This window comes from Candoia aspera, chromosome 3, assembly GCF_035149785.1.
Source record: "Candoia aspera isolate rCanAsp1 chromosome 3, rCanAsp1.hap2, whole genome shotgun sequence".
In the NCBI taxonomy this organism is placed as follows: Eukaryota; Metazoa; Chordata; class Lepidosauria; order Squamata; family Boidae; genus Candoia; species Candoia aspera.
In genome coordinates, this window is record NC_086155.1 from 69,908,569 (window position 1) to 69,926,123 (window position 17,555).

The window sequence follows — 17,555 nt, forward strand, 5'->3', positions numbered from 1 at the left end:
CGGGGTATAAACGGGATGCCCTGCCACCCTTCACGCATTCCCGTCTTTTCCTCTGCATGCATTCCGTTTCAATAAAGCCGGAAATCCTTAGACCCTCTAAGTGAGTCCGTGTTTTATTCGAGGCGAGGCTGCCCTGACACCTGCATTACTTCAGTGTTATAATCTTTATAATATTGGATTATCCTTACAATCCCCTTGTAGAGCAGGGGTCTCACCTGCAAGGAGAAGTCAAAATCTGCAGGAGTAATGTGCCCACAATCTTACAGATTTTGACATCCCACCTGTTCACCCTTGTTACTGCAATGTGAACACCCCAGTGTCCAATCATCATGAGTGCCAAATGAGGACTACTTTATTCGCTAAACCAAAGCCTGTAAAACTGAGCCCTTTTCATAAATAGTTGCCAAAAAACTCTAGTGAGTAAAAAAAGGAAGAAAATGAAAAGTACTATGTTATGCCATTAAAAATGAATTTATTCATTATTTATTTATTTATTAAACAAATTTTTATGGCTGCCCAACTCACACACAGTGACTCTGGGTGGCTTCCAAAATTATTAAAATTTTTATTGTAAAGCAAAGCAAGTTTTTGCTATTTTACTCTGTCCACTTCTGTTGCAATAATGGTCACCAAGTGACAGTGTGGATTGCTGTTAATATTGGAGTTGGCTGGGTGGCATGTAGCTTTTTTGGGGGAGAGTGGGTAGGGTCAGTAAAGCTGTTAGCTGTGCAGAATAAACGATATTGGCCTATATGGGACCTAGATGAATTTTTGTAAATAAAAATGTTGCTAGAGACAAGTCATTTATTTTTAAGCATGCCAGCTTACTTTTTTAAGGAAGGGAATTGGAAAAAAAAGTTAAAGGAAGGTTGAACAGAGAATCAGATGGGCATGATAGGGAGTGTTTGCATGCATAATGTTTGTCTGACTGGTACATCATATTAAATCTTCTATTTGTGTATTATTTCTTAATATATTTTACTCATTACTTTCTATTAATCATTACAGCTATGCCAGTAATTCCCCTGGCACCCTATAGATCCACTCTCCAAAGCCTTTAACCAGCTGCAACTTCCTATCTATCTATCTATCTATCTATCTATCTATCTTATCTATCTATCTATTTGTCGGATGGATAAATAAATAGGGAAGTTGCAGCTGGTTAAAGGCTTTGAAGAGTGGATCTATAGGGTGCCATAGGATATAGGATGCCTATCCCAACAAAAGTTGTTTTCTGTACATGACAGAATGCACTGAGCCCTTGAGAAGCTGCTTCATGGCTTTGAAGAACAGATCCATAGTGAGGGCCTTGACTGGAATGATTGGCAGAAGCTGTTAATTGTACCTCACATGTGCTTTGGTTCTTTCAAAGGGCTGCTTGTATGGTGCTACTTTTCTATAATCCAAATATGGTGAGCAGAGAACTAATACATACAGGCCCATACATACATACAGGCCTATCCTACAATTGCTTTCAAGGTAGGCAGTGTTACCTTGAACCAAAAAAGGAGTAAGAAATAGCATGGCAAAGAAATTAGTGGCATGAGAGAAGAAATGTTGCTGCATCCTACCAACTAGGAAGTACATGCAGTGTGCTGACACATACTCAGGATGCAGAAAAACTAATATTTATTGTCTTTATAACATAAAACATCTAAAATCACTATCTTTAAAGTGTAAGCAATTTCCACATAGTAAAGAAATCTAATCTAATTTGAATCTCTGACCTGTCAATATGCTTTTGTTAAACGTGGACTTCCAGGAAAATTCTAATGTGCGATCTGGCTTAGGTTGTATTTTCTACTGATTTTTTTTATTTGATGAATTCAGTGAGAAATGCCTGATTATTTGGAAACCTCCATGCAGAATCCATTTATCCCAACTTAAGATAAAACTATAATAAAGTCCCTGTTTTACAAATGCTTCAGTAAAATGGCCATCAAGACTTACATAAGTTCCCTTGGTTTATTGTTATATTTATGTTACACAGATTTTCCTTACTTGATTTTCAGAGACAATAATTTGATTCTTTTAGAATAATGTGTAGAGACATGTAGTTGCCTCAGCTAATTCCTTTTCTTTGTGCATTTGACAGATTATTTCTTGACACTAGATGAGCCGATGAACAATATCACCACTACTCTGGGTCAGACTGCGGAACTGCACTGTAAGGTTTCCGGTAATCCTTCTCCAACTGTGCGTTGGTTGAAAAACGACGCTCCTGTTGTGCAAGAACCCAGGAGGATATCCTTTCGTGCAACAAGCTATGGGTCCCGATTACGAATAAGAAACCTTGATACCACAGACACTGGTTATTTTCAATGTGTGGCAACAAATGGCAGGAAGACAGTCTCTACAACAGGGGTATTATTTGTGAAATTTGGTAAGAAGCTGCTGCTACTACCCATGGGAAAACTGGTTTTAACAAACATTTCCTAGCTCTCTGGATGCTGATGTCACTTTTGGTTGAGAAATGGAGATAGGGCAAAGGTTTTCTGGTCATATCTTACCAAAGTAGACTTTCTTTTGAGAATAACAGTGCAGTTCTTTATTCAAATTGCTGATTTTCAGATAACAGCTTTAGCCAAATATTTTAACGCTGTCATTTGTAATATAAATATAGTTCTAATATGAAATGAATAAGGAAGCAGGGGCAGATTTGCCATGAGGGACCAAACTGAACATTATATAGTATAATTTATCTGAAAGGAAAGCTTAAGAGTTTTTTTTTTTAATTACTGTTAAAAATGAAATGATATTCATTGAGAATATAATAGTTCTTTTTTTTAATGTCTACACTTCAGGGGTGTGATTCCTGAAATTTGTGGTTGTTTCCTTTCATGTAAATGTAGTATTTAATATGCATATTGATTTAAACTGATAGTTTTCCTGTAATGCTACAATATCAGTAATTAGGTAGTGGGAGTGATAAGGGATCAAGATAACTGGTACAGGTACTGAAATCATTCCCTAAACATTGCAATCTCATCACAGTATTCCAAAACTAATATTCTGGATTTTCATGTCATAATGCATTGTGGAAAGGTTAACACACTGCCATTCTGATTCTTCATAGTCCCAGTCTCCTATAATTAGTATTTTAATAACAAAAAATGTACCTGCTAAGTGCTTGTTCATGATAGACATCAAGTGTAGTTTGGTCCATAACCTACTTATCCAGGTAACATGGATTAAATTATGAAGAGTAGACAGAAGCTTCAGGAGAAGTAAACTGGCAAAGATGATCATAGCTGCAGGTAGTCCTCACTTAACGACCACAATGGGGACTGGGATTTTGGTTGCGAAGTGGTCATTAAGTGAATCTGACCTGATTTTACAACCTTTTTGTGGTGGTTGTTAAGCAAATCACCACAGGTGAACCACATGGTTGTTAAGCGAATCACACGTTCCTCATTGATTTTGCTTGCCAGAAGCCAGCCAGGAAGGTTGAAAATGGTGATCACATGACCACAGGATGCTGCAGTGGTCATAAATGTGAACTGGTTGCCAAGCACCCAAATTGTGATCACGTGACTGTGGGGATGCTGTGATGGTCGTAAGGACCAGTCGTAAGTCAGTTTTTCCAGCACCATCATAAGTCTGAACCGTCATTAAACAAATGGTTAAATGAGGACTACCTGTATGGCTTCAGTCACTGAGGTTTTCTTAAGAAGAAATCTGTACGGTCATTTGAGGCAAAGCGTTTATCTTGCTTCACAAGAAGACCCTTTACTATTTATGTGGACAGCTGAATATTAAACAATATAATACAAAGGCTGTTTTTCAGGAAATAGAAATTTAAAGCTTCCTTGAAGACACAATGATAGCTGCTTGTGTCAGACTATAGTTGATAGCTATTTGCCATTCTTAAATGTATTGGGAATCCTTTTAATTATAATAAATCTTTATTTCTGTGCTATTAAAACTACAGCACAATATTCTATTTTAGAAAACCAGACCTTGATGTTCTAAATTACTTTATACAGAGAACTACAGTATTTTGCAGGGAAACTCACATATGTTAAAATAGTTCAGTAGTGACTTCCATTGTCTTTCAGTCTCATAGTTTCTGAAATAATATATTTAGAATTATATAAATGATAAACATTCACTGTGATGAAGTGGACAGACTTACATTCAGTGGAAAAACTAAAACAAGTAAGTATTATATCCAAAGTAAATTATAATGTGGAAAACAAGGTCCTTTCCGTCAAATGTTGTCACCTAGTGAGACCTTGGAGGCGTGCCTTCTGCGTAGCTGCCCTGGCCCTTTGAAATAGCTTCCCACTTGAGATTCAGGGGTGAGATAGCCTTTTAGCCTTCCAGAAGGCCATGAAGCCCTGGCTCTTCTCCCAAGCATTGGGCTAGGATGGAGTATGGGTGGTTCTAGTGCCTTGATGGGAAGGGTATGATGTGTTTTTATGTTTGTTTGTTTTTTTAAATTGGTTGCTATGAGCTGCCTAGGATTGCTGTATGAGATAGGCAGCCATGTAAGTTCTTTAAATAAATATGTTTATCAAATTATCTGTTAAAGTAGAGGGCTTGTTTATAAGGACAGTTTGTCTTATAATTGCTTTCATTTTAGAAATTTAGATAATAAAGTAACATAGCAGTTGATGAAAGTGAAGTTTTTTTTCTATGACAGTGCATCTTACATATTTTTTTTTCCTCCAAACCTAACTTCTCTAGGTCCTCCTCCAACAGCAAGCCCAGGAACATCGTGAGTTTGTTAATAATTATATTAACTAATTAGTACTTTAAATCAATATTTAAAAGTATAATTCTCAAAAGTTATGAATGGTGCTCTAAATTAGAGATATATTATCATTATCGAATGTGCATGGATGTTAATACAATATTATTTCTTTTTATGAATTCTGTATTTATTGTAGGAGCCAAGTTTTCATTTTTTAAAAACATATTTATAGATGCACATAGACACAGAGGTACACTAAAAAGAGGTCTGTAGCAATCCCTGCCCAAGGAAAAGTTCACATCTCCCCTTAGTTGAACCAAGCAGCTTCTACACTTCCTTAGTTCCTAATCCATCCTAAATGCTTGACTCTAAAGTATTAGAATGTTAGCAGACAGAAGACTTGAGGGTTTGGATTCAGCTATCTATAAATTGAAGGAACTCACCACCCTTGACAGAAACTGTGGCAGACAGTGCTTTCAATCTTTCCCATTTGCTGGCTATGAGCTACACAAGTATGACTAAGTGAAGCCCACTTGTATCATACAGGCCTTGGTCAGAAGTGATCAATAATTGAGGGTTTTGTCATCAAACAGGGTAAGCAAAGCAAAGATCTTACTTCAAGTCTCCAGTGGGGGTGGGGCTGGCTCACAAAGTGCTGCTCTGAATGGTTTGCAGACTATCCCTGCAGAATATAAAGCTAACCAATTGAATAATCGGGCTGGGTGTATTGACTGATTTGCAGGATGCTCATCTAACGAAATTCATGGTCTCAAACTAGCAAGACAAGGTTCATCATATAATGTATTTAATAACCGCTCATGAAGAATAGAAAATTTTCAAGGAAGATATTTCCTTAACCATTTTCTTCCTTACTCCTGTTTTTTAGTCCACATTTATACCTATTTTGGACCAGTAAGAAAATATTTTAGCCTCCCAGGATTATTATTTTTTTTGCTGTTAAAGTAGCCATTCTTGAAGAAAAGAATTTCAAAGGGAGAGTCTAACATGATAATTGGTTTTTCCTCAGTATGGATTTCATTCTACTAAAGGTGTTAATTAATTCAGCAACAACAGGATGTTTGTGTTATCAGCGACACTGGTTTGTAAATGGTCATTTACAATTATGTGCTGCCTCTACATCATTTAAGATTTAACTTAATCAGCACAATATGTAGCTTTGCATTTCACCACCCTCTCATCTCACTATTTATTGTGTTTCCCAGCATATATTTGTTTGTGTGTGTGCACACATGTGTGGAAACTGTAACAAAGCAAAGATTTCTGTAAAATATGATATAGCACTTAAAATATAAACCTGATACCAAATATTGCAATAATGCCACAACTAATATTATTATAAATTAAAATACATATAATTCTGTATCAGTGGAGATAATTTTTTTGGTGCTTTATAATTTGTTTCTCTATTATTTTAGTTGGTGTTGACTAAACAAACGTTTTATTAATATTGACACCATAAGCAATAGAAGAGGTCAGGAAATGAATTAATTGCATTAGATTATACATTAAATATTGCCTGTATTTAGATAGTACAGAGTACACTGGGAGAAAATAGGTCAGACTGTCACACAGCACACAAAAGGTAGGGATGGAGACTGGAGGGTTGCTCTCTGTATTTCTGAAAGTCTGTACTTCTTTACTACAAAGCAGTATGTATCTCTTTCTGTGTTTTCTAAACATACTTCCTTCTGAAGTATGAAGGAGATGACTAACCCTCTAGCATGTTAAAATCTTCTCCAGTAGTAATCCATTATTTGGTATGTATTGGAATCTGAGAAAGTTTTCATGACCCATTGACCAGCCTGCTGTTCTTTTAATGGTCTCAGAACTGTGTTACTTTCTTAATTTTAATCTGCTTGGCTGTTGCCGTGACAGATCAGCAGTCAGAGGAGAGATAGAACAGTCTGCTGCAGGCATGGCAGAGTAGATTCCTAAAGATAAGAGGATTTCTTAGAAGGGGAGAAAATACTTTTATCCTGGGAAAATGTTGAAGTGCGAGCCTTTTCCATCATTATGTCATTTTTCCCCCTTTCTGCACTTCTTATATCATTATCCTAGATTTGTTGGTGCACTTACACCAGTATAAATTACTTGTTGAAAGTTCTAAAGGAGTTTTACTGAAATCGCTGAGAGCAAAATACAACTCAACAGATCTGGATATTAAACTAAGTGTGAAACAAATTTTACCTTTTAATGCAAACTTGTTTTTATTGTGTCATGCTCCATTTATAAGGCGTCGTTTCCCCTCCGTGTATTTTTGGAAGCATTTCTAAAAAATCAAAGACATTAGAATACTTCTGTGAAGTTGAAAACAGGCATTCTATTTGACGAATTAAAATAATAATTTGGTGCAGGATTGAAGTATGATAATTAAGAATCTGAGCTTTGCATAAGAGATCTCCAGCTGAGATTTCAGTTGGTGCTCTTAGACAGATACTCCATTTTCAGCCTTAGAGGTCCATGCTTGAACATGGGGAGACTTCAGAGAGTGCAGAGAATGGGGCCATGCCCATAGCCCTTGTCCACACTTATCTCCAGCCTCCATGCATTCAGTCAGGAAGTCTGAAGAGGAGGAGTATCATATATTCTGTGGCCCAAAGAAAGCAGGATGCCAGGTTTTCTCTCTTTCTCTCATTTGAAATGCTTCCTATAACCCTAGTGTGAAATGGTCTTGGACCCTAAAACCAACTCAAAATGTGGACTCAACATGTCAGCATGTTATTTTGATTTTTCCCATGTGATCGTTGATACTATCGCGTTTTAGGATCTTGTGCAAGTCCAGAGCCTGTGTCACTCTTACCAGTACCGGAATGCCTTCTTTGTAGAAGCCACCACAATATGCATGCATTATCACTGGCTACTTTTTATCTCACAAGCTTTCTCTATTAGAATAATTCCTTGCAAATGAAAGATTTTTGATTTTTCAGACTTTGTGAGCACTTTGAAAATATAATCTTAATATATCATGTAGCTTATACTGTGTGTCTTTAAATTGCCATTTAGAAACAGTTAAATTGATAAATATTTAAACAAACACAATCCAAGTAGGGAGCAAGCACAAAATATATAGCTTTTGCAGTTTGCTTGAGGTTCCAAACTGTTGTACATTAAGTTCTTCTCTTTAATACAGCAGCAGGGCTGTACACATAAAGCATTTTTTAAAAGTTGAAATCCAGCAATTATGTGCTATTTTGTAGGGAGGGGAAAAAGGATCTGGATTTAATCTGCATTTGCCAGAAGACTAATGTGGCCTAGCTGCCACTTGCCAAAAATATCAACCTACTTAAAATCCTGTCTCCTCCTTTTGGAACTGCTAATTAGAATCATTTAAACATTTTTTAAAGCTATGGGTACTTTCTAAGTCCTCTCCTGTGGATCAGGAATGATAGGAAGCTTGGTGCTCCAAAGTTTGTGTGAGCTTTTTGTATCCAAGTGTGGATGAAATGGGAATTAGTATAGAAAAGCTAGTTGCCTGATGAATAGGAATTTGGATTGCACCTGTTATAACTTAATTTTTCTGTAAAATAGTTGGGTTTTGTTTTGTTGCAAACAAAATAGAATTGTTCGTGCATTATAGAACTTGTGGACTTTCAAAGCATCTGCAAAGATTTAATTATAAGATTAACAATTTATTTTTATCTTCAACTACAAGGTACAAAAATTACATTTCTTGAACATGTTGGCTAAATCAACAGGACCAGACTTTGAAAAGTCCATCTGCCCACCATTGGCAGCAGGAACGATATACTCACAGTTTCCACTGTCCAAGCTTCTGGCTTTCTTAGCTACCTCCTAAGTTGGGAAGCCTATGTCTCATTAGATGAACAGAACAACTTTCCAGAAGGAAACACCCCAACGGCTCAATTTCCTGCCCTTCCTCCATATTATTAATGGCATTCACCCCAGCATGTCTACATGTTAATGTTTGGATCAGTTCTGCCAAATTCAGAGCAGTCTGGCTTCAGCAGTTTTGGCTTGTTACCATTATGCAGTTTTTTAGCAGTTCACTTATTCAAATATAAATGTGAAATAAGATGAAAATATCCTTTTTATTTCTCACATTCCTTTATAACTTTCAAGGCCTCTACAGAAATCTCAATAAATAATTTTCTTTGTTTCATTCTAAAGAAGGAGAAGATAAATGGTTTGCTTCTTCTTTATTACAGAAGAAGCAAACCAGTCAAAATTGTCAAATATACAATTTTAGGATTTCCTCAAAGTGTTATTGTAACATGGTTGCTGCAGATCTTCGGTTTTCAAAGACCTTAGCTTCATTTCCTTAAAAGAAATGAAAATCTAACCTTTCACCTTCCTTCTGTGTGTCAATCAGCCGAGGGTTATGGTGATTGTTGTGTGGCAATACAAGATGTGTGTTTAAAGATCTGATTTCAGGGTTCTGAAATATCCAGCATTCAGAAAGAAGAACAAGATAATCTGAGCTTGTAACATTAAGAAAAAACTGAGGTTGCCATTCAGTGGCATTATCCATTGTGTTTGGAAAACAAGACTTAATAAAAGACACAGTAGTAAGGGTTCAGGCACTGATTTTCCCTTTCATGAACTGGAAATCCAGTTTTCAAATACATAATTTAACATCACAAATGTGTAAAATAAATTACAATCAAGAAGCACGAACCTAAATAAATGCTTCCTTAACTTATCATATTGACTTAGAAGTCTACCCAATTAATTTGAGGCATACTTTGTGCTTCTCATTAAAATATCAAACTCTTAAAAGTTCTGTTTTTATAAGAAGGCTAGTTTGGTGATTAGAATAACCATACTCAAAACAGAACTTGCCAAACAATCCTTGCATTAACTGGATGATTCCCTGTGTGCTTTCCTTTTTGTCTGTCTGGCTAAGAGAAGCTTTTCCCTGATCGGTGGAGTGGGATCTGCAAGCTAAGTTAGATAGGGAAAGAATGAATTGTGGCTGTATTTGTCAGAAGGTATATGCATAAGAGTTGGTAGCAATTAGAAAGCCTGTGCATTTGATTGCCTATTGTTGCAAATTGTCCTCAGAGGCAAAAGGGATGTTGATTGTTGCACTACAGCTATGACAACCAGTGTCAGGTCTCTAAGATCAAATGTAGCAAAATGTATAGAACTAAAACATTTGACAAATCATTGCTCTCCTATTCTTTCCCAGAGAAAAGCAAAATAAAAACTCTTCACTAATTCATTAACAGAAATTCATCTTGAGCATTTTTTTTCTCCCATAAGGTTTCATTGTTGCCTGTTGTGGCCCTAGGCACCCACAATATGTATATTAATCGTAATTATAATTGTTGCTTTGTTGAGTTTTAACTTTATGAGCTGCCCAAAATCACTACAGTTGCAAGATGGGCAGCCATATAAATCTGAAACAAGTGTGCAGATCTTCCTCCTCTGATATGTAATGAAGTTATCTGTCCAGCCCATTTAGTCAGAATGGGCTAGATTGTCAAACAAAATCAACCTACCCTGTTTGCCTTGTCTCATTTTTTTTCAAGAGCAGTTGTTTAAAAAATGCCAAACAGGAAGGAGGACACGGTAGAGTTGTAGAAAAAGCTGCTAAAGTGGAGTGTCCAAATTTTGTGAGAAATTTTCTTTCAGTTACTTCATGCTGCTGCTGCGGCTGCTGCTTGTCATGAGTAAGGATGGCGAGCAGGGGGCTCCCTTCCAGACTGTTAAGCGCATGCGTAGCACTGAGGAATTGGTGAGCCATTCCAAGAGGCACAGATTGGGACCGCCTTAACCTGCGGGGTTTATATGGCTGGGTTTTTCCCACACTTGTTCAGTTTGTTAGGATTACTGTTATGTACTAGCAATAAACATTAGAGAACAGTTCCTTGTCTCAGAGTGTTTCCTGGGAGTCAGGACACTGCTGCTGCTATTTATGAAAATGGTTGTTATTGTTTATTCGTTTAGTCGCTTCCGACTCTTCGTGACTTCATGGACCAGCCCACGCCAGAGGTTCCTGTTGGTCGTCAACACCCCCAGCTCCTCCAGGGAGGAGTCCGTCACCTCTAGAATATCATCCATCCATCTTGCCCTTGGTCAGCCCCTCTTCCTTTTGCCCTCCACTCTCCCTAGCATCAGCATCTTCTCCAGGGTGTCCTGTCTTCTCATTATGTGGCCAAAGTACTTCAGTTTTGCCTTTAATATCATTCCCTCAAGTTTGCAGTCTGGCTTTATTTCCTGGAGGATGGACTGGTTTGATCTTCTTGCAGTCCAAGGCACTCTCAGAATTTTCCTCCAACACCACAGTTCCAAAGCATCTTACCTTCCTTCTCTCAGCCTTCCTTATGGTCCAGCTCTCACAGCCATATGTTACGATGGGGAACACCATTGCTTTAACTATGCGGGCCTTTGTTGTCAGTGTGACGTCTCTGCTCTTAACTATTTTATCGAGATTTGTCATTGCTCTTCTCCCAAGGATTAAGCGTCTTCTGATTTCCTGACTGCAGTCAGCATCTGCAGTAATCTTCGCACCTAGAAATACAAAGTCTTTCACTGCCTCTACATTTTCTCCCTCTATTTGCAAGTTATCAATCAAGCTGGTTGCCATAATCTTGCTTTTTTTGAGGTTTAGCTGCAAGCCAGCTTTTGCACTTTCTTCTTTCACCTTCATCATAAGGCTCCTCAGTTCCTCTTCGCTTTCAGCCATCCAAGTGGTATCATCTGCATATCTGAGATTGTTAATGTTTCCTCCAGTGATTTTAACCCCAGCCTTGGATTCCTCAAGCCCAGCATGTCGCATGATGTGTTCTGCATACAAGTTGAATAGGTAGGGTGAGAGGATACAGCCCTGCCATACTCCTTTCCCAATCTTAAACCAGTCTGTTGTTCCGTTGTCTGTTCTTACTGTTGCTACTTGGTCGTTATACAGATTCTTCAGGAGGCATACAAGATGACTTGGTATCCCCATACCGCTAAGAACTTGCCACAATTTGTAATGGTCCACACAGTCAAAGGCTTTAGAATAGTCAAGAAAACAGAAATAGATGTTTTTTCCATTATCCAGCGGATGTTGGCAATTTGGTCCCTAGTTCCTCTGCCTTTTCTAAACCCAGCTTGTACATCTGGCAATTCTCGCTCCATGAATTGCTGAAGTCTACCTTGCAGGATCTTGAGCATTACCTTACTGGCATGTGAAATGAGCGCCACTGTTCGATAGTTTGAACATTCTTTAGTGTTTCCCTTTTTTGGTATGGGGATATAAGTTGATTTTTTCCAATCTGATGACCATTCCTGTGTTTTCCAAATTTGCTGGCATATAGCATGCATTACCTTGACAGCATCATCTTGCAAGATTTTGAACAGTTCAGCTGGAATGCCGTCGTCTCCTGCTTCCTTCTAATTAGCAATGCTTCTTAAGGCCCATTCAACCGCACTCTTCAGGATATCTGGCTCTAGCTCACTGACCACACCGTCAAAGCTATCCCCGATATTGTTATCCTTGCTATACAGGTCCGATGTTTCTAATTTTCTGGAAGAGGTCTCTTGTCCTTCCTATTCTATTGACTTCTTCCACTTCGGCACATTGCTTGTTTAAAAATAATTCCTTATCTCTTCTGGCTAACCTCTGGAATTTTGCATTTAATTGGGCATATCTCCCCCTATCACTGTTGCTTTTTGCTTTTGCTTGGCAAAATTCTATCAGCCTATGTCCTGCTTTGTTTTGTTCTCCCAGGCCATGCTTACCTGTAATTCCAGGTGTCATTTGACTGCCCACCTTAGCATTCCAGTCTCCCGTGATGAAAATAACATCTCTTTTAGGCGTGTTGTCCAGTAGGTGCTGCAGATCCTCATAGAACTGCTCTACTTCAGCTTTTTCAGCATCTGTAGTTGGGGCGTATATTTGGATCACTGTGATGTTAGATGGCTTGCCCTGAATTCGAATTGAGATCCTTCTGTCATTTTTTGGATTGTATCCAAGCACTGCTTTAGCCACTTTACTATTAATTGTGAAGGCTACTCCATTTCCTCTGTGGTCCTCTTGTCCACAGTAGCAGATCTGGTGGTCATTTGATGTGAAGTGGCCCATTCCAGTCCATTTCAGTTCACTGACGCCCAAAATGTCTATCTTTAATCTTGACATCTCCCCAATAACCACATCCAATTTGCCCTGGCTCATAGATCTTACATTCCAGGTTCCAATGGTGTGTTGATCCTTAGAACATTGGATTCGCCGTTCACTGTCCTTTCGGCTTTGAGCTAGCTGCGTCATCACATCTGGGGCTAGTTGAACTCATCCTCTGTTCCTCCCCAGTAGCATTTTGACCATCTTCTGACCTGGGGGTCTCATCTTCTGATGATATACTGACATTTCTCTTGTTGTACTGATCCATTTAGTTTTCATGGCAAGAATACTGGGGAGGGTTAAGCCATATCACAGGCAGTGAGGGGAGAAACCAGAGGTCTTGGCTGGCCAGTCACCAAAGGGATATCAGCCAAAGAAGAGAGAGCCAAGCATACTGCTGCCACTAATTCTCTGTAGTATAGTCCATGTTAACTCATGGAGTTTCATTTGGAGTGAATGGATGGTAGATGTGTGACAATAATAGGACCAGAAGGGTTTAATATTGAGCATTTTCCAAGCAAGTACCCAGCCTCTTGAGTCCCAAAATCCCAGTAAAACTTTACTTTGGGAGAGATTGGCAAAAGTCCACTGAATATCCCTAACTTAAAGTTCTGCAGTTGGAGGGGTCTAATAGAAGCTTTCACCAGGATTATTGAAGGGTCAGTCACAAAACAACTCTCCCTTTTCTTTTCCCCTCACTGGACACAGAATAACGCCTGCAATAACACCTTTCTCTGTCCCCTGCCAAACTCTAAATCAGTGTTTCTCAACCTTAGCAACTTCAAGTGTGGACTTTAACTCCTGGCAAACTGGCTGGGGAATTCCGGGAGTTGAAGTCCACACACCTTAAAGTTGCCGAAGTTGAGAAACACTGCTCTAAACCAATTACTCTTCAAGATCTAGATTCGTATTAGAACTTTCTGTAGTATAGTCTTCTCTGTAGTATAGTCCATGTTAACTCATGGAGTTTCATTTGGAGTGAATGGATGGTAGATGTGTGACAATAATAGGACCAGAAGGGTTTAATATTGAGCATTTTCCAAGCAAGTACCCAGCCTCTTGAGTCCCAAAATCCCAGTAAAACTTTACTTTGGGAGAGATTGGCAAAAGTCCACTGAATATCCCTAACTTAAAGTTCTGCAGTTGGAGGGGTCTAATAGAAGCTTTCACCAGGATTATTGAAGGGTCAGTCACAAAACAACTCTCTCTTTTCTTTTCCCCTCACTGGACACAGAATAACACCTGCAATAACACCTTTCTCTGTCCCCTGCCAAACTCTAAATCAGTGTTTCTCAACCTTGGCAACTTCAAGTGTGGACTTTAACTCCTGGCAAACTGGCTGGGGAATTCCGGGAGTTGAAGTCCACACACCTTAAAGTTGCCGAAGTTGAGAAACACTGCTCTAAACCAATTACTCTTCAAGATCTAGATTCGTATTAGAACTTTCTGGAGGAGTCCCACAGTGATTTGGTGATGTCTCAAATTGGTGTGAACCTTATTTCAGGCTGAACTGAACACAAAAGCAATCACATTATAGTCATGTTAATGAAAAGATTAGTTTGGGATTTAGATCAAATGTACTGGTTAACAGCTAGGGTTTACTAGCTTGGCAGTCAGGGAGTATGGTCAAAAAAGTCAAGATAGTGGCCACAGTGGTGCAATCAAAGCTCTGCTCATTTTTAATGCTCCTATTTTATAAAGTCCTGTGTACTTTCAAAAATGATCTTAGCTGATAACAGTTTAGGCTGCATTAAACTCAGCTGTAGTGAGGTTTCTAAACTACAGGAAGTAATAATTCCACCTTATTGTAATTAGTTAGACCTGCACTTTAAATAAGTTGACCAGTTCTGGGCACCAGCATTAGAGAGAGGCAGTGAGGATTATTTGGGAGCTAGAAACTAAATTCTATCAAAAGGAAAGACTGAAGGAATATTCTGTTTTGAGAAAAGAAGATAGGTTGCAGGGTATATGATAGGACTGCAAGCATCTGAAAGGATGTTACATGAAAGAAAGACTTGTTTTTGTATTGCTCCAAAGTTCAGGACGTAGAATAATAGATTTCAGTTACAGGGAGGTAGATTTTGACTGAATGTTACAAAAAAGTTTCTATCAGTAAAAGTCATTTTGGTTGTGGAGTCTGTTACTGAAGATTGCTGACTGGATGTGTACAAGAGAGGTAGATAGCCATCTGCCAGGACAGTTTTAATCTGGATTGCTGCACTGAGCAAGGGATTGGAGTCGATCACTTAAATGTTCCCTTTTAGTTTCATGACTCTGTGAAGCCAGGATCAGATGCCTTCTGTCCAAGAAGTTACTTGCTCATCCTATTCTGCCAAGAAGAGACAATAGATTTGAAAGATAATGTCAATTTAAGTTGCAAGTCTCCAGCTGAAGTGTTTTTGATGATTCATGAAGTTCCATTCTGGCAAATTTAAACAAAACTTGATGCTAGCTCATTGTATTCTGATTTTAATACCATGAATCCAGTGAAACCATACACTTTTTCACACCAAAATAATTGGACATTTATTTCCCTGTGGAGAAATGCTTTAACTTATCCTTTTGAATCTATATTTATGGTTGAAATGTATATTCTCCATGCTGGCTACCAGAAACGAAAAACAATAGTTCCACCAGAACAAAAGCTTTCTGTCTTAGTGCAGGGAGACTTTTTGGAAGAATGTGAACATTTTATAACAGAAACCTTGTGATGAAGATGACTTGAAACCCAATATGCAACCAGTAAGACCAGAAACTTTTATTGCTTTCCAAGGAAGAGGGCACATTTTAGCTTCCATTTAAAGCTAACAAAGCTACCCATTGTTGTAAAGAAGTGTCAATCTTACAGACTTCAACTTAAACAAGTTTACCTTGTGCTTTGCCGATCTTTGGAGTAGCCAGTGGCCTCAATCCTTGGGAATGTGTTTATTCAGTCTAGTAAAAACATTAAAAAGGGGGATAAATCTCTGGTGACCTGAACTGCTTTTCACTGCTGCAATAAACCATAGGACATTTAGAAAGGACTTTTAGAGGTAAAGATAATATCGTTTCCATAGCCTGTGTGTATATTATGAACTTGAGTGGTAGTTGCAGAGGTCAGTTGCAACTTCCATTACTTCATCACAAAATCATTAAGGGCATGGAAGAAAGATGATAAGGTGTTACATCATTTAGTCTTGTAATTCAGGCCATGCACAGTGCCACTGGATTAGCTGCATTAAGGTAGGAATGTGGGAGGAATATAATTGTAGAAGTCCCTATCAGCTGTTCAATTGCTATAAAAAGGGATCAATCATTGACTTCACAATGTGACGAAGTTACTGATTTTGTGAACAGCAAAACCTGCCATGGTTATTATTGTGGAAAGAAAAACAGATTTCTTCCTTTTTAGCTAGATAGTCAACAAAGCCCCTAGCAAACAATTTCCTTTTTATCCTTTGTATTTTTATTGACAAGTTATTTAAACATTGCTCATATTCAAGTTCATGTCCTGTTTCAAAAAGCTTTGAATAGAGTGTGGCGGTGAGCAATCTTGCACTCCGCTGCATCCAGTCATGCTGTTGAACCTCTTCTGAAGTTCAGAAGAGGCTTACCCGAAGGTGGAAAATGGTTAAACGCTGAGATAATCATATGTACATTATTAGCCGATGCTCCTGCTTGGTCTGGATTTGGATTTAAATTCCTAGTATGAAAGCCGAAGAACAGTATCATCTGGAATTGTATCGTATTTGTATTAAGTTTGGTACATTGGTACGATATCACCCCTTTGCTGTGAGTGCAGGCTGCTACTGATCATACTAATACCAAATCTAACTGTCCACTAACAGAAACGGTGCTGTAGAAACAGCTGCGTATGTTTTCATTCACATTTAAAACATTGCTCGTAAATTTAACATAGCTTTATTGTTTGGTAGCATACAGGCATATTTTTAGAAATAATACTTGGCTGAGGCTACAGTAAATTTTAAAAAATGCTTTGGTAAAATACATGTTTTCTATTACCAAGCAATGATAAGAGTTTCTCTTGATGTAAACCAGCTTTCTGGCTGGTCTTAGACTCAAGCTTTTAGACATGATAAAGTGATATGGTACAAGTATGCTATAGCAAAGTTTATTAAAACAAGGTTTTCTTAAAGAGACAGCTCCCTTAAAATATATCTGTAATCTCCAGTTATATTTTTTCCAGTGATAAGACAGATTAATGAAGTGATTAAGCACCTAGGTTTATCTGTAGCAATTAACATTAAGAATATCATAAAAATCATTCTTGTTATGCAACTTTTAATGTAAGAGCATTTTCCTTCTTATGAACTACTTGTTTATACTTTTTCTGGTTTGTCCTTTCTTTGATATCCTGAAGGTTAGAATGATGTGCAGAAGGAAGAAGAAAGCCTTCTAAATTTTACTCTTAACCTTTAAACGTTTGCATGAATTGCAAGTACTTACCAAGGGCATGGCTGGGATTTTAACAAATCTATCTCTGTTCTAGGATTTCTCTAATGTAAACCATAAGAACCACCATCGCCTAGATTGCTTGCAAAGTCTAAAGTTCCTTTGTAGTTGATGGGATTTGACATATCTTCTTAGGAAGGAAGAAGCTAGGATGAACTGGAGGGATATGGTCAAAAAACCAATATAACAAAATATATATAAACATGTGTTTTTACTAATCTCTGAAAATTTTCTTTCCCTGTTAACAGATGTATGGCAGTGCAAAGATTACTCTTATGCTTTCTATGGCGGTGATAAGCAATTACATCATAAATCTGTACA

At 38.0% G+C, this 17,555-nt stretch overlaps 1 protein-coding gene across 1 annotated transcript in view; it reads left to right on the plus strand.

Moving 5' to 3' along the window:
• ROR1 (receptor tyrosine kinase like orphan receptor 1) overlaps positions 1 to 17,555 on the plus strand; it is a 195,872-nt gene that overhangs the window by 143,391 nt on the left and 34,926 nt on the right. The window contains exons 3-4 of the mRNA XM_063298074.1: positions 2,096 to 2,383; positions 4,690 to 4,720. Of these exons, the coding sequence (XP_063154144.1) occupies positions 2,096 to 2,383; positions 4,690 to 4,720 (319 nt within the window). The remainder of the gene's footprint in view (positions 1 to 2,095; positions 2,384 to 4,689; positions 4,721 to 17,555) is intronic.